Source organism: Crotalus tigris, unplaced genomic scaffold (genome assembly GCF_016545835.1).
Source record: "Crotalus tigris isolate CLP2741 ecotype Arizona unplaced genomic scaffold, ASM1654583v1 scf7180000018115.866842, whole genome shotgun sequence".
Classification (NCBI taxonomy): domain Eukaryota; kingdom Metazoa; phylum Chordata; class Lepidosauria; order Squamata; family Viperidae; genus Crotalus; species Crotalus tigris.
In genome coordinates, this window is record NW_024096832.1 from 268,213 (window position 1) to 295,164 (window position 26,952).

The window sequence follows — 26,952 nt, forward strand, 5'->3', positions numbered from 1 at the left end:
ATTTTCATTGGCTATTGTACAGACTTCAGATGAAACCAAGCTAATCACAGTGAAAGAATACTCTTTATTCCCTCATTTGATTTCTGTCTCAATAAATTATCTCTCAAGGTCATAAAAGATATTGGGGTTTCAATTGTTGATTGATAGGTCATAGCTTTGGAAAACTAACCTAATTCGAGTTCCAGCATTTTCTGATAAATTATGAAGTGGTATCAGGATCACCATTCAGTTATATGACACAGCTTGTTGAATGGTAAAATATATTTGGTTGATAATTGTAAAACATTTCAGCAATACTGTGCAAACATAATTAAATTGCACTGTTATTTTCCCAAAGAAATCTGCATTAAATCCTCACAGCAATTTTACAAGGTAACTGAAACAGTGATTGATAAGATGAGGTCATTCAATAAACCCTGATATTGAATTGTAAATTGAGCCTGGAAATTGCACCACACTGAAGATAATTCTCCCATATAAGCATGTGCCTTCAAATTAAAAGCATTTTAAAAAATTCAAAATGTTTTTATACTGTTTTGCAGTCAGCAAATTGATATAATTCTCTCAATATTTAAAATGACTCTTAGGTTGTTTTCACAAACAGATTTCTTTAAAAATATTCTAAATCTACTATGGATCACATAATAACAAGAACAAAATAAATGCAAATTAAAATTGTGACTCTGAAAGATTAAACCTGTGTCACATAGATTAGCTGCACAGTACAACTAATGCTGCCATGAAATACATTACTCCAGTATGTTTATCCCAAAAGCATGAATGTTCTAAAATTGTCTGCTAGTTAGCAGATTCATTACACGGGCAGCTTTGAAGACACAGGCTGCATTCTAAATCTGGGAACAAAGCTACAAGGTAGAGAGAAAGAGAAGATGCTGCTGAGGCTGGAGCAAGCCAGTTTGAGCCGGCACAGTTTAGCTATGACAGAGAGAGTAGAGGAGGGCTGGGGGAAGGGCAGCCCTTGCTGGGAAAAAAATACATCTCTCAGATCAGCAGCAGCAGCAGCAGCAGCCAGCTTCTGAAAGGCTCACTGTTGGAGCCCTGTAGGATAGATTAGCTGCTCTGGCTGGCATGTTTCCCCCCCCCCCCCAGGGTAGAAACAAGGTAGCAGCATCAGTATGCAAAGCACAATTTGAGTTTTTAAATGAAAACTCCTGGTGTTGGTTTCTACTGTGTCATTTAGCTTCTGCTATATAGTGATGTAATACTTGCACATTGTCTTTAGGATTATGATTTCATACCCATCATCTCTTTAGAAAGCAGAATCAAGGACAAATACTGCAGTCATTCAGACACAGTTAAAACATGTGGTGACCCATTAATTTGGCCAGCTTGCTCATGTTTAAGTTATTCTAGCAATTGAGAAATCTGTGTTTTGCTTCTTTTCCACAACAGATGAGCTATGCTATATGTTCTATATGGAGGTTTAGGATGAATTCAATCATGCAGTCATAATTTGGGATATGTTCCCGCTCTGTTTCCCAGCCAGTTTAAAGAATATTCCTATAATTGCCCACTTGGCATAATCAATTATTAAGCAAATTATACCACCAACATTTTTGTAGTTAGTACATAGTACTCTAAAGAAGATTCATACGATTACTATCCAAACATATGCCTAAAAATCAGTCTGCAATCAGGTGGGGTATTTTAGGCTTCTTTCAGGATTGGAAATAGTCTGTGAAAAAGTATACTAGGGAGAAATAAGCCAGTTACTAATAATAAAGCTAATTTATTACTTACTCTCACTAGTTATGTCTGTCTGAGTAGATAAGCAAGGTGTACTATAGGCAGTAGTTAACTCTTGTACAGTATTACTTACTCATTAATGTACATAAACACCAAGAATTTCCTCTATCCTGAAGTGTTGCACTCTTGAGTGTATTATAGTAGTACAATCAAGAGATGAATAAGGAGTGAGTGAAAATGAGTAAAGTGTCCCTTTGCAGGAAAAGTCACAATTAGTTTCCAAAATGGATGTGAGCAAAGGCCATCTTGGGGCACAGCTACCACCGGTATTTACTGTATTTACAAACCAGTTCTGCTTAGGGAGGTGCAACCCCATTCAGAACTAAAGATGGTATTTTCTTAGAATCTGCAAGCCTTCAAGCCCAGAGCCACTCTGTCTGGCTGCACTGGAATCTTAGCCTGTTTCTCCCTATCAAAACCCAAACAGCCTCCAGAAAACTCGGGAGCCTGCTTTTAACAAAAGCCTGCCACTTTTGTCCTTTTTATCACAAAGATAATATGCAAATTCAGCCCTTCTGAAGCTCTGAAAGTTTCAGTTCTTGACCAGTACTTGGATAATATTTTAATGATAGAATAGAGATAATACCTTTAATTATTTTATCCTGATATTTGCACTTTTTATTAATTTTAGAATTAAATTGGTTTGTTAAATATGTTTCACCTTGAATTCTTAGAATTTCCAGCAAGGGCATTAATTTTCAGTATAGTCTGCAGCAAAGCACCTTATCTCTGGTTTCTTTTGATTAACTTTTGTATTGTAGAAATTAGCCTAAATCCAAATTCAGAGTTCAACATGGAATATAGTCTGCATTCACTTTTGTCCTTTTGAACTTTATTCATTGTTTGTGGGAAAACAGGATTTGGAAAACTCCCAAGGCCACATTAATCTGTTTCCTACACATATATGTACAGGAAACTACACTATGTTCATGTAGGAAAAAAATCTTGCAGTTCCACTACAATGACATATTACACATATATTTGTGTTCATTTTGCTGGCTGGTTGTAACAGTGCAGTCAGGCATTTATCAGCTAGAATCAAATGTGCTACTGCATCTTGATTGTTTGTTTGATAAAGGTCAGATTTGTACTTCACTATTTTACAGTAGGGGAAGTTTTCGAAACAAAAACATCAGCAAATCATTCTAATATATGCAACCTTTTATCAGGAGAGCAATATTTTTACATTGGAAAACCAATATATTTGGATGCGTCCATTGGAATGCTAGAAAAATATATTGCTAGAGCAATAATTCTTTTTTACTTTTAAGTATATAACATTTTATATCATTTTCTTAAATAATATTGTTTTCACAAAGAAATAAGTTTAAATGGGATCTCAGTTGGATAATGTCTATAGGTGTAATATTTCTTGATTCCGAATGTATTATACAAACTTTGTTTCATGATTGCAAAATAGCAGAATTTTTTTTCACCTAAGTATTAGATATTAATATAGCAGGCTGCAAAATCCCTTTGTCCATCTCACCTAATGATACATAGAGTGATATATATATTAATGCCTAATACATATACAGATTCAAGATTTAGAAAATTATGACATACATAGATACAATTGTATTAAATCCAGTGCTATTGAGTTAAAGTAGAAAAGATATATTGAGACTTGAAACCAGCCAACCAACCAAATCACAAACGATGGTTTTGAATGTTTTCAAAAGATTTCATGTTGGATTGATTGGTTGTTGAGTTTTAGTTCTTGTGGCTTACAGGGATTTTTCAAATACTGATATGCTTTAGTTGGCTTGCTCAGGCTTTTCTGAATGCTGTTGTGCTTTGTTAATGTTGAATTTTCAAAACAGATTTAAATCCTAATTCACAGAGCTTGATAATATCCAGAAATGTTATGTTTCTTTGTTTCTTTTGCTGTGGTGATGTTAATGTTGTTGTAACCATCAGGAGAAGCATTTTTGTTTTGCTTTGTTTATAGTAAAATAAAATAAAGTAAATGAATCCAGCAAGGAGCAGTAGCATATCTTCTTTTTGTTGGTTTTTTTCTAGTCCACTAGACAAGCAAAAGGATTTAATATCATTTTTAAAAGGGGGAAAGTCTACTAAAATGCTTGCTTTTGCTTAAGCTTATTAAACTGACAAACTGGTAGCTCATAATAATGACAACCTCCCACCTATCTTGTAGAAAAATAAAGACCAAAGGAATGATTATGGAATGTTTCATATAGGCCCACAAAAAACAACACACACATTCTGTTTATGTGAACACCTACTACTGAGCTGCAAAGAAATATTTCAATCGTCATAATCCTGGTGACAAAAAACAAAATGGGAATGATATGAAGCATCTAGCTATCATATGTGTCCTTCAAAAGCACAAGGTAGCATGTGTTTTTATATTAACCGCCCTTCTCCCAATTTTATAGAAAAACTCTTTGGTAAGTTATTAGTACAGGGGTAAATGGCATAATGAAACTGGATGTCTCAGGCCTAGCCAATGTTCTTGGCTTTCATCAGAGCTGTCATTTCCTTAACACCAGATAAAATAAGCAGCATGTCCAAGCAAAATGAGGCTTACACATTCTTGAGGCTATGCAATTCCTCCTAAATGGCATAAAATAAAACCCCTTTTCATAGTTTTTAGATATCAATATGGTACTTCCAATTTGCAAATAGCAATACAAACTACTCAGTTGAAATAAATAATAACTTTCATATTCCTGAAGTACATTGAACATATATCTCTTTGTTCCATATATGGTCAAATCATATTAAGAATACAATCCTGTAGTTCAGTTCTATTGATTTTACTGCTGTTCCTTCACATGAATTGCATATAGGACTGTTCCATTAGCAGTCATTTAATAGGAGGTATGTGGGTGGACAGATTTGGTATCAATGTTAGCTTTTTGTTTAAGGTTACTCGCAGCATGAGGGAAATGATTACTTTTGGAAGAAAAAAGGTAAACCTCCTCTTGGTGTGTTAAAATCCTAAAAGTTCCCTTCATGCTGACTAGTAAGCAACATAAAAACTAGCCTCACATAATTCATCACAATGCCTTTAGCAGTTCAGCATCAAGTATACATAAGAACCATGAGAAAACTAGATCTTAAATATAGTTGTTTCATTGTAATTGTGATTGAAGGTCTTACTGACTTGTTATTAAGCTCTCATCTTATACATCATTCTGTGTTCATTTGATCATTCAGTGACAAAGGAGTCTATTTTCAATTTACCTAAGAATTGGTACAATGCTGGATGGATTCTTATTGATTAAACAATAATGCTGCAAGTCTAACATTAACCTCTGTTTAGAAAATTGTTTTTGTGTGGCCAAAGTCAAATGGCTCCTAAACTATTGATATAGATAATTAAATTTATTAATCTGACAGATGGATTGAACAAATATACTTTGAAAGTTGATGTGAATAAATATTATTATTATTCCAGATATTAGGGTCTGGTTTTATCTTTTGAAGCATTTGAATCTAAGATAATTGATTGTTTACTTGATAATTAAACATGTTTAAACCTTAAGTAATTTAATTTGGCTAAATCAAGGATAGACAACTTGTGGAATAGATCAGATGTAGTTTAAATGTAATCTAAATCTTCAATGTTATTTAAAAAAATTAAAAATCATTACCATCATAAGGCTATTTAAGATATTTTTTATTATTTTATGGATTTTTAAAAATTGATGTCAAATATTAAGTCTGCTAGATTATAGGTGTATAATGTTTTTTATGAAGTAATGTTGGATGAAGTAAATAATTTCATATGAATTCTTATACTATATCTGGTGGTTTTGGAGGGAATTATGAATGTCTTTATTAGATTTCTTTTCAGCCAATATAGTGGAATTTAGTGATAGAAGAGAATATTTGTAGCTCAGGATTGAACTGGGGATCCTTGGCGTTCTCTGAGCTTAGTGCACTGATGATGTTACCTAGTTTGGTAATGAAACATCTGCAGGAAAACAACGAAGAGCACCAAAGACCCCATAAGGGAATTTCCAGGCCACTTATGCCCATGACTTATATTGCTACATATATACTAATAGATATATCCCTCAAAATTTGATGGGTCTCCTCTACAGATGTTCAAAGTAGAAAACTATGAATGTGAATCTGTCCTAAAAAAAATGAAATGAAAACAATCTGTTTCCATTACCATATTCTCTGTGACAGCCCTCTCATTTAAAGGTGAATTATTAGAATGAAACATTTAAGACTGTAGTCATTGTGTGTAATCAGAGTTTAGTAAAATGATTTTTGTAGAGAAACATATAGAAGAGAACCTGCCTATTTGTGGTAGTTATTTCCTGGTACCTCAGCCTCTGAAGATGGATGCAACATTTTTTAACCCAGCTAAATCAAAAGCATCCTATTAGCCATCATACATGTTTAGTACAAGTTATTTTCATACTCCTAACCTAAAAGCAGAATCTATTGAGTCCCTGTGGCTCATTGTACTTTCCATGTTTGCTCTTTTGCCATAGGAACACCAGTGTGCCAGGCAAGTATCTTAAAGAAAGAAAGTATGCATTACATAGAATTACTTGATTAGCTGATTACTCTTTGTCAGCATTTTTAAAGGAGAACAGCAGATTTTAAATTCTAAATTTGGCTTTGGGTTATTCATCTTAATTGTTGTTTGCAGCCGAACTGTTGGTAAGTATGAGTATATAAACAGTGTGTTCAGTCTTTCACATCTAGCTGCAAAAACATCTTTATTGCCAACAAAGAACAGAAAGGATACACCATTCTAACACACTGTGGAAACAACTGTTCTTTTAAGAAACTGGAAAATGTCAAGAGTTATAGAAGACATATACGTTGTCCTTGCTGCTACTATTACTTTTCAAGTTATGAAAGAAGTATATAGGTCTGGGCAAAATACCATCATTTTTACAGTTTCAAACCAAGTAGTAAAAATGATCAAACTCACTAGTGTTTTTTTTTTAAATAATTTTACTGCACTGTAACCTACATATATTATATTAAGGGTATAGGGATATTTATACAGAATTAACTAGAGATTTTTAACACTATGATGATTTAGGTGAATTAAACTTTTAAAGTTGAAAAAGTTCATATCAATATTAACAATGCTTTCTGCAATGTTAATGTTAATAAATATAAGGTTACTTCCATTATATATCTAGAACTAAGTCAAAATTGAAAAATAGCTGTAAGTGCATTGAAAGTTTTTATATAATAAAGATTTCTATCTTAAATTTAAAAATTATCAAGCTAAGACTTTAATGACTATAGTACTTAAATCTTGCAAGGTGATATTGGTTTGCTAAGAAATATTCTTACGGTTGCTATTTTCTGCATCTATCCTTGCTAAATTGTTTTTTTCCCTCTGGTTTTTCTTATTTTTGGAATATATTGTAGAAAAGGCTATTTTGAAAGTTAGTTTTCTGGGAGAAGGTGAAAATAAATACACTTACACATCAAACCTTCCCAAATTGTTCAGTTCACATATTTCAAAATCATATATATATGTGTATGTGTGTGTGTGTGTGTGTGTGTGTATATATATATATTTATATATATATATATATATATATATATATACACACACACATATATATATATATATATATATATATATATATATATATATATAAATGGAATGAATAAAGCGCGTTCACCAGGAGAGTTTAAAGTTAAAATACTTTAATTAAAGTATTTTACTATATTAAAAGGTTGCCAAGCTTTCGTTGGGAAAACTCCCCAACATCTTCAGGGCTGAGAGACCATTTCTAACAAGGTGATTCAAACGGGTTCCATAGACGTCTGCACGTGGTTCCTAGACTGTGCTAGCATTCCCTGCTGACCAGCTGATAGGTGGGGGGGGGAATAGGAGTAGAGATTTGATTGATCAGATTTGATATCTGATCTTATAAACAATAGCAGATTTCTCCATGGTAAGATCAACTGCAAAAACTGCGAAGGCAACTATGTGGGAGAAACAGCCAAACACTTGAAAACTCGCTCCACGAACACAAACTGGCCATAAAACGAGGCGAACCACACTCACAACTTTGGATGCATATGGCACAACAAGGCCATCAGTTTGACTTCAATAACACCCTTATCATAGCCAGTGATGCCACGAAGGGAGGTCGGCTGCTAAAAGAAGCCTGGTTCTCGAATAACAACTCAATCAATCGTCACATTGACTTGCACCCAGCACAACAAGCGCTACGAAAATGGAACTCAAACCATCATCCTTTATATCACAAACCTTACAATCAACATCCACAACATTCTAAACCAGGAGCTACACCTCCTCCCTACCAGAAACAATCTGATATAGACTACCCAGAAACCCCCCAACAATATCAAGGGGAAACCACACCCCCTTTAATTGGAGAAAACAACAATAATGACATTGGAGCGCCTAAGAAATTTGAGGATAGAGCCACTAAATTTAGCACTACCCATAATAATAATAAAGGTGGATATCCCATACAGAGAGGGGAGAAAAAACATGTGATGACGACCCGTTCGCTTGATAAAAGGGAAAGTAACATGAGCGGGGAATCTGCTCAAATAGCAACAGATTTTTGCTCACAGAAATGGGGGGGATTTAACTTGAATATTGACCTACGAGGGAAGATGAGCATGGGGGACACCATGATGGAGGAGGATGATTCAAACACTGAAAAATACCACATCCAGTTGATGCTTGTACATGCGAGCAAAGATAAATACGGGAGCACACAGCAGAGGAAAGATGTTAAATTGCAGCCGATGAAGCCCCGCCTCCATGGTAGGATACACAATGACATCAAACTAAATCCCCCCACTGCAACGAGAGCCAGTACTGCTGGGAGAGGGCGGAACATAACTTTAACAATACCCCCTGAAGTCGACGGAAATGTGAACAAAAGTGCTCAAGAGAACGACAGAAGAAATCTTTACTCCGATTCCCCCCCCACCTATCAGCTGTTCAGCAGGGAATGCTAGCACAGTCTAGGAACCATGTGCAGACGTCTATGGAACCCGTTTGAATCACCTTGTTAGAAACAGTCTCTCAGCCCTGAAGATGTTGGGGAGTTTTCCCAACGAAAGCTTGGCAACCTTTTAATATAGTAAAATACTTTAATTAAAGTATTTTAACTTTAAACTCTCCTGGTGAACGCGCTTTATTCATTCCATTTATAATTATGCCCGGGAGTCGCATTTTCACCATCATTACTGAATATATATATATATATATATATATATATATATATATATATATATATATATAATATTTTTATTCCATGTTACAAATGTCTTCTAAATTTGTAGAGATGAGATTTCTACAGATCAAATAATGCACCAAGTTGGGAAATAGAAATTGGGGGACAGTGGGGAAGAGAGAAAAAAGGGAAAAAAATCAGTAACGTTGAGTTGCTTTGAGATGAGCAAAGAGATGCCATAAACTTCCTCCTGTTGTTTTCACCTAAAGATAAGAACAGTCTGTATTTATTTCCCTCAAGTTGGAACTTTGCAACTTATATATTGTACATTTATAGGCACAAACATTAATATCTGACCTAACTAGAATGATCTGGAGGTCATCTTCTTTGATTTCAACAAATTGTTTAAATACATTTTTAATGAATGAAGGCAAATATAAGTATCCCAGGGATAATAATGCGAAATCGAATTTGGGTCAGTCACCAGAACCAGAGATTTACTCTTCCAAGCTTTCAGACTCATGCTGGAGCCCATCTTCAGGGAATTTCTCTACTGGAATACGTGCTTTGGCCTGTTCTGTGAGTCATGTTTATGTGATGTCTTCCTATAAGGTCTTTATGCGACACCACATAAACACAACTCACAGAACAGCCCAAAGGACATATTCCAGTAGAGAAATTCACTGAAAATGGGCTCCAGCATGAATCTGAAAGTTCGGAAGAGTAAATCTCTGGTCCCGGTGACTGACCCAAATTCAATTTCACATTTTTAAAAAATTAAATTTAAAGATGTGAAAGATATCTTGATGGTTGCAGACCATTTATACTGAGGGAATCTTGTTTGATTCTGATCCTGATTATTATTATTATTATTATTATTATTATTATTATTATTATTCGCATAGTCAGCCATATGTTCAGACTGGATTTGGCATTTTTGTCTAGAGTCGTTTCTAAGGACCTGGGATAGGTAAATCTGGATGTTTGGTGGTGTTACAGATATCGTTGCAGGATGGAAGCTGTTCTGAGTAAAGCCGCTTTTTGCAACTTGACTGGTGGCAAATTTGTCAAAGCCAATGGTGTTCAAGTGGTGCTCCAGTTGTTTTGGGATTGCACCCAAGGTGTCTATTATTATTGGTACTATCTTGCTTGCTTCTGCCACAATAATTCTATTTCTATTTGTAGATCTTTGTATTTTGTTATCTTCTCCAGTTCTTTCTCTTCTATTCTGCTGTTTCCAGCTACTGCCACATCCATTATCCAAACTTTTTTGCATTTCTTTTCATCTGGTGTTATGTTTGTTATACCGTATGTTTTTTGTAAGAAACACAATGATTAATATGAAGTTTGGTCAAACATACATTTTAATAATGTATTTTTTATTATTAGAGTTAGTGACACAAATTAGTGTTGCTATATTTGAAGCCGTTATTAACAGAAACAGAAGAATTAAGGGGGCTCTATTTTAATAAGCCAAAATCATGAAGTACAATAGAAATTAATATGTTCCATGTTCCAAAACTAACATTAATCTCAGTATGGTGTACACATGCTAGTATTTCTGTCTTTTTATTTCTGCCTTATTATTTTAACTAAATAATAAAAATGAAATGAAAGTAATGAAGACAGATCTGCAGTGTCACCAGTATTGGCTCCTTAACTAATTTAGTTGTTCGTTTAGTTTAACTTCCTACTATTTCCAAAGACTTCAGAACATTTTACAATGACAAGTACAAAATACAAGATGAGAAATAAAAGAATACCTCATTGTCTCTGTTGTGTCCTGAGCCTGCAAAGGCAAGCTCGGGACGTTGCAATGGTCCCGGGCAGTTGCAAGCTGCCCGGGACCAGACTGGCTGGCGCCGGCTTCACACGCATGCGCGAGGTGCGGAGCGCGCCAATTGTTGCCATTCGGCCCGGGGAAGCGTTCTTAAGAGAAGCAGAGAGGCCTGCGAGCCTCACAGCTGTAACGGAGCAGAAGAGACTACAATAAAGGCTTCTTGACACTACGAGATGTTCTGTGCTTATTCGCCATTAAGCTGAGGACTCAATAGTCTCTATTCAAGAGACCCATCTAGCCGAAGCTGAGAATGTCTCTGCTGGGAACTTAGGGATCTGCTGCCAATCAGAAGAGATACTTGAGATCCAATATATCTATCTTGCATTGTATAATCAGCTCTGCATATTTGGTAGAAATTCAGACTGGCAAGAAGGTTCTATAATGAATTTTATCACAAGTAAAATAGATGGAGCAGCTTTTACTCTCAAGGCCTCAAAATGTTCTTTAGGGTTTTGATTTCACCTTTTCCTTCCACTTATATTTTTAATTCAACTCAATTCAAAAAGGAGGGAAATACTTTTTCCATAGTAATATGAATTTTGAAATGTTTTTACATTAAATATGTCTCTGATCATACTTTGAAGTATTTTGCTATTGAATACAAAAGTGAACAAGCATAGCATTTCTGTTCCCACCTCTGAACCTTTGATGGGAACTACACCAAGGATGTTGCAACCCAGTCCTTCAGCCTCTTTAGCCACAAATATGACTGTTAGCTTTCATAGTCAGTAGAAGACAACCTGTTAGAAAATCTGATGGTTAAAATGGACAGGGGATACAGATAACCTTGTCAAAAGAGGGAGCTAAGTAATCTATTACATATGAAGGAAGGTAAAATGTAAAGTGGCTTGGAACATTTTTTCTATGCATTGAGCTTGTTCTTCAGACACAGTACAGGTAATCCTTGACTTATGATTGTTTGCTCAGTGACTGTTTGAAGTTCCAACCAAAACCAAAGAAGAGACAACTTGGATCCAAAAATCCAATGGTTGCCCCCCCCCCAAGTCATGTCATTGCACTTTGGGTGTTTGCCAACACAGCTGCATTTATGACCATTTGCAGTGTCCCACAGACCTGTGACTGTGATTTACTACAATTTTAATGAAAATCAGTAGTTATTTCTGTTTTTTTTTTTTCTGAACTGTAGTTTCAGCAAACCATAGCTTTTCTTAATGATTGCAGCATTCACTTAATAACTTGATATTTATTTTACAACCGGCATGTTTTTTAATGACCAATGCAAAAAATGATGTAAAATTGAATCAGTCACATGGTAGACTCATTTTACAACCATTACAACTTACAATTGTAATGGACAGGCTCCATTATGATCATAATTTGATGACTATGTGTAATGCATTGCTAAATTATTTAATTTAATACACACAATCTATCTGTATTTCAAGTGTGCTTTCCCAAGTAGTAATTTCTCGCTGGAAGATGAAGCCTGACAATAGTGATGGCCCTAAGTAAACTCTCCCAAACTCTTGCTCTGAAGTAATAAATCCCCTCTTTGGAAAACCTCTAAGCTATATTGGGTTGTCTTCTTTTCACTGAGACCCATCTTACACTTTTCATGAATCCAAGCTGGAGGATATGCTGCTTGATAGAATGCCCCCAGTTTCTTAGTCTGTAAATCTTCCTTCCTTCCTTCCTTCCTTCCTTCCTTCCTTCCTTCCTTCCTTCCTTCCTTCCTTCCTTCCTTCCTTCCTTCCTTCCTTCCTTCCTTTCTTCTTTCTTCAAAACCCAGGTGTGAAACAAGCAAAGCAGGGTGATGGTGGAGAGAATCAAAGTGCAGTGCTTCTTGTTCCTCTTCCCAGAACATCTTTTACCAAGGAGCCCCAAACTGAGGCACACAGTCTAGGCAATTCATGTGTGCCATGTGAGATTGTGCTACTACAGTTTTGTGATGCTCTACTGTGTCTGCCTTTGGGGGCTATTCATCATCCCTTCTTTTATGGTGAATGAGGAAGCTGCCATTGCTGTTTCAACCCCTCCCAGACAGCCAGAACTTTGATAGTGGTTTCAGTAACACAAGTAGAAAAACAATCAGAGCCCCCAGAAAACGATACTCGACAGCCCACTGGCTCTTTCTCCAGATGTCTTTCTTTCCCATCTTCCAGTAATTCCTCTTTGCAAGGCACGGTGGAGTTAGACCTGGGGAGAAGAGGGGGGTGGGTGTTCCTTGTGTGCCTTCATTCTCATGGTTCTGGCTCAGCTACTTGCCACCTCCCACAAAAACCTCAAACCCTCTTGAAAAGAAAGCTTGGGAACAAGATTCAGCATGGGTGAGCAGGCACCATATGTTGGAGATGGGGGCTGGGGATGGCATGAGTAGATTAAGCATAGCTGAAGCCTTGTCAGACCTTGGTTCTTCTCTTCCTGAACAAGTGCTTGTGTGTGCAAGCCTCAAAAAACCTGCAGATGGGCCGACAGTCTCACAGAGGGTCACAGCCTACATGTTAAGAAACCCTGATTTAAGTTTTTATTGAGTAATACATTGCTTTTTGAAATGTTTCACTTAATAGATCCTGTCAAGATTCTTGGTTGGTAGCTTTACTTTAATAGTATATATCTGAGAGATACTGAACATGGTTAATCTAGCATAAATCATTCAGGCCAAAGTGCAGTAAAATATTCAGTTCAAGAAAACAGTTTAAAGTGTGGTATGTGCATATTCAAGATAATATGGCAGGGTGCTTGACTAATACATAAAATGTTATGAATTGTGAGTTTGATTTTTAAACTAATGTTGCTATAATTCTCTTCTAGATATCATTTCTGGCTTCAGCTTATACAAGTCAGCAGCTCTCTGAAGAAAGTTGTTCTGCTTTGGGTTCAGTTACCCACTATCTTTACCTTTGTCAGTTCAGCTGGATGCTTATTCAGGTTAGTAAAAATTTTGCTTTTTAGTGCAGAGTTTTGGATCTGATTCCAGAAAGGAACATCAGAGTGTTCAGGAAATGAACAAAGGGCTTCTCAGCAAACCCTAAGAGCTAAGCCTTTTCCTAGATTTATGTGGCTGCTGCCCTTTTGCTTTTGGTTAACATTCCTTTAGTACGTATTTATATTTAAGGGGGATATTTTTCTACAAAAAGAAGCATAAATGTCTCTTCTTCTACTTTTACTTCTCCTTCCTCTCTCCTCATCCCTATTCTTCTTCTCCTCTTTATATCCTACCTTTGTTTTTAACAACTGAAAATGCCATACATAATGTTCCTCTTTCCTATTTTCACTGCTACAGCAACACTAGGAGAATGACTGGCTCAAAGTCATCCAGCTGGCTTTTATTCCTAAGGGAGAACTGGAGCTCACAGTTTTGTGGTTTTTAATTCAGCATCTTAACTAATTTACCAAACTGTCTGTTGCCTGTATATAGTAATGACTCCTACTGTAATCATATTGTTTATTTCCTATTAACTTATATTAAATTGTTGCTGCTTCTTTAACTCAAACACATATTTTCCTCAGTCCTCATTACTATTGTAAAAATATAGAAGGCTCTTTTCTTTTTAAAGGAGTAACTGACAGGTATGAAGAGTTACCCATGCTACATTTATTACACTCTTTGGATAGCAATACTGGACACTTCTAGAGAAACACATTCTGCCTTTGGTATCCTCAGTTTCCATATTGTTCTTAAGGAAACTGGCTGAATTTATCGATCTAACAACCAGAGGTCAACTTGAAGGAATCTTTACATTAAAATTCCCTGTAGCTAATGTTATGTATAGTCCTTTCCAAGATTGTCTGGGATGCTACACGTGTGTGTGTGTGTGTGTGTGTGTGTGTGTATGTGTGTGTGTGTATGTGTGTAGGTATATATCATGTTTCCCTGAAAATAAGACTGGATGTTATTTTTTTTTGCCTCCAAAAGAAGCACCAGCTCTTATTTTTTGGGGATGTCTTACTCACTTCCAGCAGTGACAGCCCCACCCAGCAGGTCCACTTCTTCTGCGGCCAAAGGAGCAGCTTCATTCTGCAGCTGCATTCCAGTCTGCATTTCGCAGTCAGACTTTTCCGGAAGGCCTATGCAGACAAGTACCGAGCTATGGATTCAATCCATAGCTCAGTCCTTAGCTGCAGAGGCCTTGCAGGTTCTTGGCTGCACAGACCTTCTAGAAAGGCCTGTGTCTGAGAAATGCAGACCTGGCTGCAGAAGACGCCGCAGAAGAAGTGGGCGGGTGAGGAGAGGCCTGGCTGCAAGGTAAGTGGGTGCAGGGTATGTGCAGCTCCACAACCCCACCCTAGCTTGAGTTTTAGGCATGCGCCTCGCCCCCAAAACTAGGGCTTATTTTTGGGGTAGGCCTTACTTTTGGGGAAACACGGTATATGTATATAGCATGTGTAAATGTGTGTTATGTATGTGTATGGATAATTATATATTTTCTTTTGAGAGCAGGCAACATTCCATTTTTAATATGTGACAGCAGCTTCCTCTTAACTACTGTATGTTGAAGTGTTAGGTAACTAGCTGTTTCTCAGTGAGGATGCAGGTCTTCTGTCCATTCATGCTTTCCTCATACTTTTCATTTATCCCCTCTCATTAGGTCTGCTGCTGTAGCAATATTCCATCAATTCCAGGTTCTCTTGTCTTATCCACGAATGATTTGTTTCAGTTGTCCACTTATTATCAAATTGTCCTGGTTCCCCAACATTTGATGTGGACTTTTTTAATCTGAGTGATGTCTGAGTCTGTATGACTCTCCTCATTCATGTCACATATTTTGAGGTAGGCAGGTGAAGCATTAGGGAATCTTTGCCCATGGACCTTACTGGTAAGGTAAGTATCATCCAGGATTTGACCCCTGGTCTCCTACATCAAATATGGCATTCTAATCACAATGCTATCCAGCTGCTATCCAGCTTCTCTTTAAAACAGATCTACCAAGAAAGGATGTTTGATTATACTTCAAATAAAGTGTAAGTTATTTCTGATTTACTCCCCAGCATAAATTTCTGCATGAGTTCATTCTTCTAGAAGCTAGGAAACTGGCTGTACCTTTTTGTGTCCATACAACTACTTGTTATTATTACCCCATAGCAACAGAAAAATATTGCTAAAATTAGATCTGCTGTTTGTATTTGATCTGTTTAATTCTAGAATGCCAAAAGATGAGAGGCATATAATTATCAAGATTTAAAAAAATGACATTACATATCAGGAATGTACATACAGGAAACAGCAAACATACAAAGTTCAAAAGGTTTACAAGGTCCAGTTGGGTCACTATTATCATTTATGCAATAAGAGATAAGATGATACGTAACTATGATTAAACAATTACAGAAAACAAGAGTCAGGACACATAGTACCAGTTCTTAGAAAATTGCATGGCTAAAAAATCTTGTTCTAAGAGGTAAAATTAATGGGATCATGGTTCTTTGGCTAAATAGAATGACAAAAATAAATACCAGGGTTCATCTGTCTGTGGCTGAAGCATGGCCCAGTTTTATTACAAGATCATGCAGCAAGATGCATTCTACCTAGCACTGTTTTTTTAATATCACAAAAAGAAAACAACATAGTTATAAAATGAATGCAGGGCACAGAAAGCTCCATAGGCTCATTAAAATGATGAGCTGCTAATAAATACATATACATGCACGCACACATATACCCAGAAACAAACACACACACACTGTGTTATTTAAAATGTCTACTACATCATTTTTCCTGATTGTATTAAGAAAATGTGTAGCCATTAATTTCCCTCCTTTGACCTTTTGAAATGTTTGCCAAGGTACATTTAAACAATTGCCTATTTATCACTAAATGTTGAATTCTCAGGAGGCATGAGCTCAATAAATTTTTAGATCATTTTTAAGTTAAATGTATTAGGAATAAATTCAATGCGACTTAATGCTTCCTGCTTGCAAATGGTTCATTTAGGAGAGGTGATTTGGGTTTCAAAAGTTTTGGGGTTACTTTACCACCAGCAGTTTCTTTTAAAATCTTTTTTAAATTATTATTTTTATCATGCAATGTCTAGCAGAAGACCTATTTTTAGCTGCCAAGTATTGGCATTGTTTCATTTTCTCCAAATGCTCTATACCAGGGGTGTCAAACTGCCGGAGGCTGCACCCACCCCAGTTCCGAAAAAAGTCAGGTGATGCGGCAAGTTTGACACCTGTGCTCTCTACAAATAGGTTTAATGATATGGGCACTAATGTAATCAGCAGTTCTATGCATGATTCAGAATAACCCTTACATATTCCAGTCTGACAAATGCAGATAGTCTGTTTTGCATGTTATGTAAATTAATTGCTAATTCTGCAATTCAGGTGTGTGGGATAAAAATTAAACAAAACATTTCTGTTGCTCTTTTTTTTACACTGTGTTGCACGTGCATGAAACTGTCATCTTATCCAGGGCATGCAACCTAGCACAAGTGTCTTTAGCAGATGGCTATCAAGCCTCTGTTTGAAGGACTGCAATGAGTGGGGGTCCAGCTTCTCGTTATAGAGTGATGCCATTGGTTTCGTGAACATTTTTTTCTTATTAATACATTTCTCTTAACGTGCATTCAGAATGAAACTATATGTTTGTTTTGATTTATGACATTCATACCTTTCTGTTTCTCTCAGAACCCAAGGCAATTTATAAGAGGGAAGCAGAGGTTTCTCTCTTCATTTTATATCCTTTCTACAGTTCTGTGAGGATATATTGAAAGAGGTGCCTGACCCAAATGGTGACTTGAAATTATTTCTCCTGGGTTCTACTCTAATATTTTTATCTGTTGTACATACTGCCTTTTGGTTTAGCCTATATGAATCTCTGCTTTTATACAGTAGAGGCAGACCCAAAGATATTTATATTTGATACCAACCTTTAAAGATCATAAAAATTAGAACTTTTGTCCATGGAAGAAATTATAGTGCTTTACGTGAACTCTTAAATCTAGAATATACTGGTTGCAAATACAGATTGCTACTCTTAGATCCATGCTTTTTTTTTAATAATAAAAACATCAGTAACTGAGCTTAAACATGCTTGGCATAAGCATACCTCCATATAAAAATAATAATTCAAAACAATTAATTAATTACAAAAAATAAAAAAAACAAGGAAAATTTCAAAGGACAGATTTGATGAACCACAAGGTCTTTTTCTGCTGTTAATTTTCTATGTTTCTAATTGGGTTGGATGTTGCCATAAGTATATTTCTAAAAAGTTGTTTTTACAGAACTGTTAGTAAAATACTATTAAGCATATTGATTTAATGTTCCCTTTTATTTTATAGGCTGTTAATTTTTGGTATATCCTAGTGATGAATGATGAACACACAGAACGGCGTTATCTAATTTTTTTTCTTTTGGGTTGGGGTCTTCCAGCCCTTATTGTTATACTATTACTAATTATCCTGCGAGGAATCTATCATCATAACTTACCACAGATTTATGGCCTGATTCATAATGACCTGTAAGTATACATATTTATTTGTTTATTTATTAAATTTATATGCTGCCTATCTCACCTAGAGGTGACACATATAATACATGTATAGTTAAACTACAAATCCCCTCACCTTACATAACTAAACTAGTTTGGAGAAAGCCAAATGTAAGAGTCATACTCTCTTTCCTTTCCTGTAATTGATATGAGAGTAGTGGATTACATGACATTCTGCTCATCTAATTTAATAAAGCAGAGGAGAAATAATGACAATGTGAATAACACTGAATGACAGAAGTCATTTATAAATGAATCTTCTTCATAACTATAGACATTTGTAGAATTTTAAGGCCTACGCAAATGCAATTTAAAAATCATGACAAATGGCCACTGTCAGAAAATCCTTCATATCCATATAGAAAAATTGAAGTGTTATAAATAGGGATGTGGCTGTACTTCTAATACAAAACAGAAAATATTTGGAGGAAGTAGGGGTATTCCATTACCAATTGGTTCCAAGCTGCATCTTTTCCTGTATGGTCCCATAAAAATGTTCATTTCAGTAAAAAAGGTATTGATTGAATGTGGCAAGGTGCTTTGGACTTCTTGTGGATATACTGTTGGCACTTGTTTAAATCAACAAGTTAACCTATCTAGGTTATAATATTTTGCAGCTTTCTGGTATTGCTTAACAAAAATATCACCGGGCAATCAGAACTATTATAAACATTCCTGAAGAATTAAAGACAAAATTAACTAATGCTCACATGTCATATCATTTTCTCTTAAAATATTGAATATTTATATGTATTCAAAGTGTCTTAGATACATAGAAATGCATTTTTTGACTGTTATTTGTCAAAATTGTAAGACACTACTATTGCATTTTGTGCTATAGTATTTTAAAGCAATGCATTTTCTGATTTTGCACATCCCCTATCATGGTAGAGTTTCTGGTCAAAGAAGCAAAATGGTTCCCTTGACTCTTATCAACACAAAAAGTTTCTGGTTACATTTATTGACAGAAGTTTTTTCTGTATTAGAATTCTGGATATTTTTTTCATTTGAATTAGCAGATTAAAGTAAAGATAGCTCAAATTGAGCAAAATTCCTGAAAACTTTACGGCAGTTTCTTGGCATGTTAATATTGTTGTTGTTTTTGTTGTTCTTGGTCACATTGTCAGTTGATATTGGATTTGGAGTTTTATCCATCTATCAAATCCTTCCCAAGATAAGCAGCCATGGTTGTTTGATAGTGTTAATGTCATTGTTGCAGGATGTAAGCTGTTCCAACAAAAACTGCCTTGTGCAATTGACTGGTGTGATTTTGTCAATGCTGATGGGGTTCAAGTAGTGCTCTAGTTGTTTGGGGATTATTGTTGGAGCCCATTATTGTTGGTACTATCTTTGCTTTCTTTTGCCACAGTTGTTCTATTTACAGGTCTTTTTCTCTGACTCTTTAGGTTCTGTTCTACTGTCTTTGGGTTTTGCAGTATTCACATCCAAGAGTTTTTGTCTTTTTTTTAAATCAACAATTGTTAAACCTGGAGTGTTATGTGGCAGATGTTTTATATTTGAATTCTAAAGTCCCACAGCACTTTGGTCCTTTTCATTTTTTAACATACCTTTTTTTTTAGTCCCACCAGTTCTTGCTTACAGGCAAGTGGTATTTCTTGCAGATCTTCCAATGCATCATTGTTGCTACTTTGTCATGCTGTTGTTTGTAGTCAGACTATGCAGCCTTCTTCAAGTACTGTTACTTTAGCTTCTTTGCAGAGGTAAGATCTGCTGTCTGTTGCTGTCTTCTCAGGTCTGCCTTCATATGTATTTGTTCCTAAGTCTAGGTCTCGTGCAGCCAAAATTAGCCTTTATCATTTTCTTCAACTTTCCTGCTCTTAGCTTTTCCCTGATGTTCTTCTTATCTGTTTGGCTGGCTAGTTTTTTTTTTAATGTACCAGCCATGTGATAATTTGTTTTGCCATGTCTCTTTTCTATTCTTCATTTGGTCTTTCTTATAAGCCAGTTTAGTCCATTTGATATTCAGTCTGCCTTTGTGGTGTATTAGATTCAGTGTACCTTATTCTCTGTCCTTCAGATATTTTCCGGTGCTCTTTTTCCTTCTTCAATTGTCTGGTGTACTTACAACATTCCACTCCTACCTAGGCTCCTTGGTAATTGGAGTCTGTCAAGATTGCTGTGTAGATGAAAGGCACGATTCATTGTCATTATATTTCTGGTCTTCTTATCCAGGATTTCTTGTTCTGTTTGAGTCCAGTCCACTATTCCAGTTGTATATAAGCTGGAATTGCCCAGGAATTAATCAACTTGATTGTATTTTCTTCACTGAGTTTGGATTTTAAAATCTTCTTCCATAGGGCATCTTAATTACTTCAGTTTCATTACTTCTCCTGTTGATGATAAGGGTAGCACATTTTTCCAGTCCAAACTCCATTGCAATGTTTGGCTGCATATTAGAGTGTTGACAAGCTATTTTATTTCAGATGGGGTTTTTTCATACAACTTTGGATTGTCTGTCTAAAGGAGGTGGAATACCCTGACATATATTTTTGTTTGTTTGTTGCCAAGGCCTGACTTCCAGTTGTTTAATATTATTGACAGAGGAATCAATGGCAAACAGTGCTGAGCATGAATCTCCTTTAAAATTTCCTTTCTTGATATTAACTTCTCCCAGTCTATCACTATTGACCAGCAACCGTGTCTTCCATTGTGCCATTGATCTTTGCACAAAGTTTCTGATGTTTCAACTGACTCATGTTATTTCTAGGCAGTTGGTTGTCCTATCACGTGACAAGGAGTTAAATGCCTTCTAGTAATCAATCCAAACTATAGTAAAGTTGGGCTTCCTTCTCTTGCAGTTTGCCACAATCATCTTATCAATTAAGAGCTGATCATTTGTTCCTTTTTTGTTTGGGCAGTTTCCTTTCTGCATAGGTGGAAAGACTTGTTTTCAGTGAGATGCTGCTGGACTGCATCAGTTACCACACCAGTTAGCAATCTCGTCTTCTGGGATATTTTCATGTTTTTCCCAGTCATGTTTGTAGTTCTGTATTTATATATTTTGTAATAATTCTGTAATTATGCTTAAACAGTACATTTCAGACAAAAGAAAAAAATCCTTTTACAGAAAAAAAAATTCCAATACAAACAAAAATATAGTGTTTCTATTTAATCCCCCATGGGTGCCTGAACATGGTGGCAACCACCATGACTAAAGCCTGGAGTGAAGTGGCTCCAAATTCTGATTCACTAAAAGTATTCCTAGTGATAGATCTAACAGAAGTTGCACCTGTTGCCTTTCCCTTGTTTATTAAATTGAAAGTAGTGTTTGTTTTAGCCATAAGACTTCAGTGAATAATTATGTATGTTATTTTGTGAGTTTCTGTATCTTTTAAAATATTTTTAATTTAAACAAAAACAACATTTTCTTGGTGATAATCAACATTATTTGATGGTTTTGTTTTGTTTGGTAATTTGCTAATTAAAAACTTGTCCTTTCTGGTTTAGATCTGCATTTAAGGAAGGTGGGAGGCTTATATTGATGGTGCAGATTTGGAACTGCAAGGCCTTATCATAAAGCAGATCTACAGCTCAGTCATACAAACCAAGAACACAACCCTGAAAATTTCAAGTTTTATGAACAAATAAACTATCCACGTTACTATTTTAAAGACAGGTTGTATGCAGATGCTTTCTGAATCAATAGAAATTATATTTTATAACTGAGAGGGTTAGGTTGAGCAGGCAGGGAACCTTGTTTGTCCTGAACCAAGTGTGTATATTTAAGTTGAAATACTACTTCAGAATAGCTGCCCACTATTGTTAACACATAGAAATTACGTTCTTCCTGTCCTGTCCTGTCCTGTCCTGTCCTGTCCTATCCTGTCCTATCCTATCCTATCCTATCCTAAATGAAAGGAAAAGGAAAAACAAATTCTACATTGGATAGTAACAATGGAATAAAAAAAAACTAAAATGGAATAAAACATAAATAAAAACATTGTGGGAAAACTTTCTTGTAAGAGAGTCTCTGCTTCCCTTTTGTTTATTTCCACAACAAACACATATTTGGGTTTGTGTGTGTGTATGTGTTTATATTACTTTAAACATTATGGGTATTAACTATCTGAATCCTTTCAACTATTATTGATATTAGTTTATAATATTCTTCCTAAAACAGTATTTCAATTGTCTGAATTCACTCTGCTGCATAATGCATAGTACATATGGGAGCAAAATTGTCATGGATGAATAGATGGATGGATGGGTAGACAGACAGAACGATAGATTGGTATCAGAATCAGAGCTTTTACATATAATTGAATGTTTCATTGTAGTAAAAAAGGATATGTATTGTTTCATAGAAAGTGACAATTAAAATCAAATGATTTTATGGGCAATCATGCTGGTCTCAATTTTTTTTAAATAAATAAATCATTGCATTGTACTCTTGATCAATTGATATGGTACATCTGAGAACTGTTTGTTTTGACTTATAAAGCACTCAGAACAGAAAATCTTTTAAAGAAAATCCCTTGTTCGTGCTAGATTAGCATTTAAAGGGCTTCCCAGGATTTGCAAATACATTTCAGAGAAGAGAAACAAAAACAACAATCTCTAAACAATAACCAAGGGAAATACAGATAATCTGGTGCAATTTGGTTTTTCTTTTTCTTTCATTTAAACATAGATTTATACAGGAAGATTTATTAAATGAGTTGTATGTTTTCATACACAGTGAATTTTATATTCTAACTCTCTATTCAATAAATTATGAAGTGTTATCTCTGAATTTGGAGATAGTTTTTTTGTTTATAAAAATATCTTCAGTTTCCAAATAGTGCAATTGTATGAAATATGTGTTTATGTTATTCCATTATATTTCAGGACTGAGAAGTAACACAATGCCAGCCTGCTCCAGAGGCTAATAGTGCTAGAATCAGAGGCAGATTTAGCTCCTTCTTTGGCCCATAAAATGTAATGGTAAAGTCTTCAGGTAGCATAATCTGAGATAAGTGATCAAATCAAATTAGGGAAGGATAGGAATGGTAAGTCCAAGAAAGTCCAAGAAGTTCACTATATTTAAATCCAAGAAATTCATTATGCTTGTTTTAAGCATTACATTTAAATAGCAATTATGTTATATAAGATAATGTTTGTTTCACTTCCAAACATTGTGGATTTAATTTCTTTTGCTGACTTGGCACCTGGACAAGTCAATATGCCATCAATTAACCTCAAGGTAGAATAGAATCCAGATAGGCATTGGTAGGTCGACGATCTTTATTTGGGGATTCAAATTAGTCCCATCATCAGGGACAGCAGGGACAACTGTTCCATTTTTGTGACCTCTTCAAGAATTGGAGCACTTATCTAGGAAGTTTGCAAATGTAGAAAGGTCTTCCCAGAATGACGATTTATCTTCAGCTTGTGGACGGTATTAAGAACAGTAGAGAACGGGGTTGATTAAACTTTCTGTACATTGAACAATTATATTGTTCTTGATTTATTTTTATTTTTTCTGAACCCACATAAACAACATGGAAATACTGAGGAAAATGAGAATGACCCAGTTAGTACTGTGCAAACACATCATAGGTAGAAGTTATGTGATGATGATAGCATAGCAGGGGCATTATTGCTTAGTGTTCAGATGCCTAGTAAAAGTTCTTTAAGGTAGCCATTGCTTTGTCAAGAATCACCATGGACCAATTGTAGATACAGCTTTTTTCTTTCTTTTCTTTTAACTCTTTCTCTTCCTTATTTCCTTCTTCTGCATCATTGCAGCCCATTGGATAGAACACTCTGCCCGGTCCTCTGAATATATGCAAGCATCTTTGAAAGAGTTCTTGGTTGCCCACTCCTGCTTTAGATATATTTAGAATGCTTATAATTTACGGTTATGGTTAGAATTCTTTTAACCTTGGAATAAGGAGAACCAGTTTTTTTTTCCTGAATTATAGCATTCAGAACTATAGCTCCTTCACTATTTGCCATCCTAGCTGTGGAGGATACCCAAGCTACTTTCCTCCAGCATAGGAATTTGTCATGTTTACTGCAAATTTGAGAAGTATTTGTTCCAGAGTATCCTGTTGATATCAGTTTGAAAAATACTAGTCTAGTTAATTGCATTTTTCATCTCAATCATCAGTTAATTAATTTGATCTAGGGAATCTCCCTTCCTCAATATTGTAAACCAAGAATTCCTGCTATTAAAATGTTACCTAAAAATCCAAAGTATCAAGGGAATTTCATATATATGTTTTATTAACTTGTTTTGTTCTGTCAAGAATGTTCAGGATTTATTTTCTGTCTGCATTAAAATATATTGTTATGTAAGTTTAGTTTAGAGATCTTGACTAACAATACATGATCTTTTACTTTGCTTCTGGGCTTCGAACATGTGTTTGCAAAGCACTGGTTTTATTCCTACAATTTTGGCATAAACTGTTGATAAGAAAAATGGGAAACTCCAATAGGGAATTTTGCTAAACTCAGTGAAATGTTTTTATTTTTCTTACTTTCCTAGCAACCTGCCTTATGAGCATTAAGTAAAAAATCAGTACACACATTTCAGCTATAACAAATGTTTTGCTCTTTAACTACTTCGAGGGTTTTTCAGGACAATTTTTTATTTTTCCAGGGGAATATCAGATCCCTATTGGTGTCATAGGCACATGATGTGAAATTTCTAGTCCCATAAATTTGAAATGTGAGCAGTTACGTACTTCTATTGCCAAGACAAATACATAAGCTCTGTTCATGCAAAGTGTTGTACATAGAGAATCAGGAATTTTCTGCCATTCACCAGCCATCATTGCTGATACAAAATGTGCAATCAAACAAATATAATATTTTCATCTGAAAGTTAAGTCATGGCAACTGGATTTCTTTCCTTTTTTGGTTTGAAACAATTTGTTGCTTATCCAAGTAGCTTCTTCAATTTGACATAAAACGTCATCAACATAATACTTTCATTTATTCACTATTTTCCTTTGAGAATTGGAGTATATTAGTCACAGAATTATTTTGTTCAGAAAGTTCAAAGATAAAATGGGAAATAAATTGTTGATTTGTCCGGAAGTAACTATTGGTCATTACACTATTCAATACCTATCTATAACATCAATGTCTAAACTTTACTTGAGGAAAAATAACTGTCAGTAACTGGCTGACCGGCCATACTCAGCGTGTGATCCTCTATGGAACTGCATCTACATGGAGGGAAGTGTGTAGTGTGGTGTTCCAGGGCTCTTCAACATCTTTGGGCCCAGGGCTCTTCAACATCTTCATCAATGATTTGGATGAGGGGATATATGGGGAAATCATCAAATGACACCAAGCTGGCAGGAATAGCCAACACTCCAGAAGACAGGCTTAAGATACAGGAGGACCTGGACAGACTTGAACACTGGGCGCTATCTAACAAAATGAAATTCAATGGTGAAAAAAGTAAGGTTCTACATTTAGGCAAAAAACCCCAAATGCACAGGCATAGTATAGGTGGTACCTTACTCAATAATAGCAACTGTGAGAGGGATCTCAGAGTCCTAGTGGACAATCACTTAAATATGAGCCAGTAGTGTGCTGCAGCTGCCAAAAAAGCCAACACAGTGCTAGGCTGCATTAACAGAGGGATAAAATCAAGATCACATGAAGTGTTAATACCACTTTACAATGTCTTGGTAAGGCCACACCCGGAATACTGCATCCAGTTTTGGTCACCAAGATGTAAAAAAGATGTTGAGACTCTAGAGAGAATACAGAGAAGAGCAGCAAATATATTAGGGGACTGGAGACTAAAACATATAAGGAACAGTTGCTGGAATTAGGTATGTCTAGTTTAATGAAGAGAAGGACGAGGGGTGACATAATAGTAGTGTTCCAGTAAGAGAGAAGCAACCTAGAACTAAGGAGAAATTTCCTGACAGTTAAAACAATTTATCAGTGGAACAACCTGCCTCCAGAAGCTGTGAATGCTCCAACACTGGCAGTTTTTAAGAAGAGACTGGAGAGCCATTTATTTGAAATGATATAGGGTTTCCTGCCTGAGCAGGGGGTTGGACTAGATGACCTCCAAGGTCCCTTCCAACATTATTATTATTATTATTATTATTATTATTATTATTATTATTATTATTTACTAGTAATTAAATTTTGGGAAGCACAACAGCCCCAACTAAGCCAGACAGATGCATGGTATCTGCACAGTCCTTCTGAGAGCAAGCAAACATCTACAAATCGTTTATTGTGTTGACAATAAAATAAACACCTGTAATTAAACTAATTAGTAATCAACTTTTATTATTTTAGCAGGCACCATTTGTCTTTGATTTAGATGTTAGCTTGTTTGTTCTGTAGGTAAGGACACAGTGGTGACTGTTAAAATCATGGAAATTTGTATCAATATTTGTATTAGTATCTGTTCAGCAACACTATGCACCACAAACAGCCAATAAGAAATTGATCAATTCTTATTTCCTGCCCATCAACTGGGGGAAAAAAAGCAGACATAGCTCTTTTGATAAGAGAATCTTGGTTCAGGTCTCTGCTGCAATCTTTAAATGGAAGATTTCAAGCTATTTACAGTTGAACAAAAACTACTGTATTGCATTCTGAGATACTGTATTATAAAATATATTGTGATAATTGCTTTAACACTTGTCTATGTGAACTCAAAACAACAAGTAGAACAATAAACCTATTTTCATATTATAAAACTGTTATTAAAACAGAATATCTAAAACTTTGATCAT

The 26,952-nt window shown here is 35.5% G+C and overlaps 1 protein-coding gene across 10 annotated transcripts in view; it reads left to right on the forward strand.

Annotated features, from left to right (window-relative positions):
- Positions 1 to 26,952, forward strand: part of ADGRV1 (adhesion G protein-coupled receptor V1) — a 255,607-nt gene that overhangs the window by 179,250 nt on the left and 49,405 nt on the right. For 9 of the 10 annotated variants that reach the window (XM_039348036.1, XM_039348042.1, XM_039348038.1 and 6 more), the window contains 2 exons: positions 13,555 to 13,671; positions 18,027 to 18,205. In XM_039348036.1, the coding sequence (XP_039203970.1) occupies positions 13,555 to 13,671; positions 18,027 to 18,205 (296 nt within the window). Of the gene's footprint in view, positions 1 to 13,554; positions 13,672 to 18,026; positions 18,206 to 21,703; positions 22,889 to 26,952 lie in introns of those variants that run through there. The other variant, XM_039348046.1, reaches the window with a different exon arrangement.